Source organism: Coturnix japonica, unplaced genomic scaffold (assembly GCF_001577835.2).
Source record: "Coturnix japonica isolate 7356 unplaced genomic scaffold, Coturnix japonica 2.1 chrUnrandom485, whole genome shotgun sequence".
Lineage (NCBI taxonomy): Eukaryota > Metazoa > Chordata > Aves > Galliformes > Phasianidae > Coturnix > Coturnix japonica.
The window spans coordinates 169,807-171,214 of record NW_015439880.1 but is presented as its reverse complement, the minus strand read 5'-3'; the positions used below and the strand labels follow the sequence as shown (position 1 = coordinate 171,214).

The following is a 1,408-nucleotide window of genomic DNA, read 5'->3' as shown; positions in this document are numbered from 1 at the left end:
CCCTTATAATATGGGGGGGGGTCTTTTGCTTATATATTCGGGGGGGGTCGCTTTATACATATGTGGAGGGGTCTTATATATGGTGGGGGTTCTTATGTGGGGGGGGTTCTCTGTATATATATTGGGGGGGGGTTCTTATATATTGGGGGGGGGTCTTACAGTGATTGTGAGTGGTTCTTATATTGGGGGGGGTTTCTTATGGGGGGGGGTCCTTATTATATGGGGGGGTCTTGGATAAGTGGGGGGGGGTCTTACAATAGTGGAGGGGGTCTTATATAATGTGGGGGGGTTCTTATGGGGGGTTCCTTATATATGGGGGGAGGGGTTCTTCTTATATGGGTGGGTCCTTGAAGGAAGGGGTGGGGGGGATTTGGGGGGGGGTCTGTCCTGTTTCCTACCCCCCCCCCCATGTGTTATCACAGTGGATCTGAGCAGCTGGCGGGCGCTGCTGGAGAGGGCGGAGATGGCACCAGAAGAGGAAGAAGAGGAAGAGGAGGAGGATGAAGAGCAGAGTGGGGGGGGGCAGGAGGAAGAGGAGGAGGAGGAATATGGCGCGGGGGGGGCACCAACACAATGGGAGCGGTACCGACATGGCGTCCTCACCATCGGATGTGTGGGTATGCTAATGAGATGGAAATGGGATGTGGATTGTATGCTAATGAGATGGAAATGGGATGGGGGGGCAGGCATTATATGCTAATGAGATGGAAATGGGATGGAGGGGTGGGGGTTGTATGCTAATGAGATGGAAATGGCTGGGATGGAGGGGCGGGGATTGTATGCTAATGAGATGGAGATGGGATGGAGGGGCAGGCATTATATGCTAATGAGATGGAAATGGGCTGGGGATTGTATGCTAATGAGATGGAAATAAGATGGGATGGGGGGGCAGGCATTATATGCAAATGAGATGGAAATAAGCTGGATTGTATGCTAATGAGATGGAAATGGGATGGAGGGGTGGGGATTGTATGCTAATGAGATGGAAATGGGCTGGGAAGGAGGGGTGGTGATTGTATGCTAATGAGATGGAAATGGGCGGGGGATTATATGCTAATGAGATGGAAATGGGCTGGGTAATGTATGCTAATGAGATGGAAATGGGATGGGGATTGTATGCTAATGAGCTGGAATGGGCAGGGCTTTTATGTAAATGAGCTGGAATGGAGGGGCGGGGCTAGAAGTGATGGGCGGGGCTTGTATGTAAATTGAGTGGAGTGGGGGGTGGGGCTACAGGTGATGGGTGTGGCTTGTATGCAAATGAAATGGAGGGGCGGGGCTTATTGGAGGGATGGATGAAGTTAGAACCGGTGGGTGGAGCCTGTATGTAAATTGGATTTGAGGGGTGGGGCTTATTGGAGGGGTGGGCGGGGCTAAAAATGATGGAGACGGCTTGTATGTAAATGAC

The 1,408-nt window shown here is 51.6% G+C and overlaps 1 protein-coding gene across 1 annotated transcript in view; it reads left to right on the top strand.

Annotated features, from left to right (window-relative positions):
• The first annotated feature begins 417 nt into the window (after positions 1 to 417).
• The window catches only part of LOC107307089 (guanine nucleotide-binding protein-like 1), a 16,762-nt gene continuing 15,771 nt past the window's right edge, over positions 418 to 1,408 (top strand). The window contains exon 1 of the mRNA XM_015850529.2: positions 418 to 617. Coding sequence (XP_015706015.1) covers positions 464 to 617 — 154 coding nt within the window. The 5' untranslated portion in view covers positions 418 to 463. The remainder of the gene's footprint in view (positions 618 to 1,408) is intronic.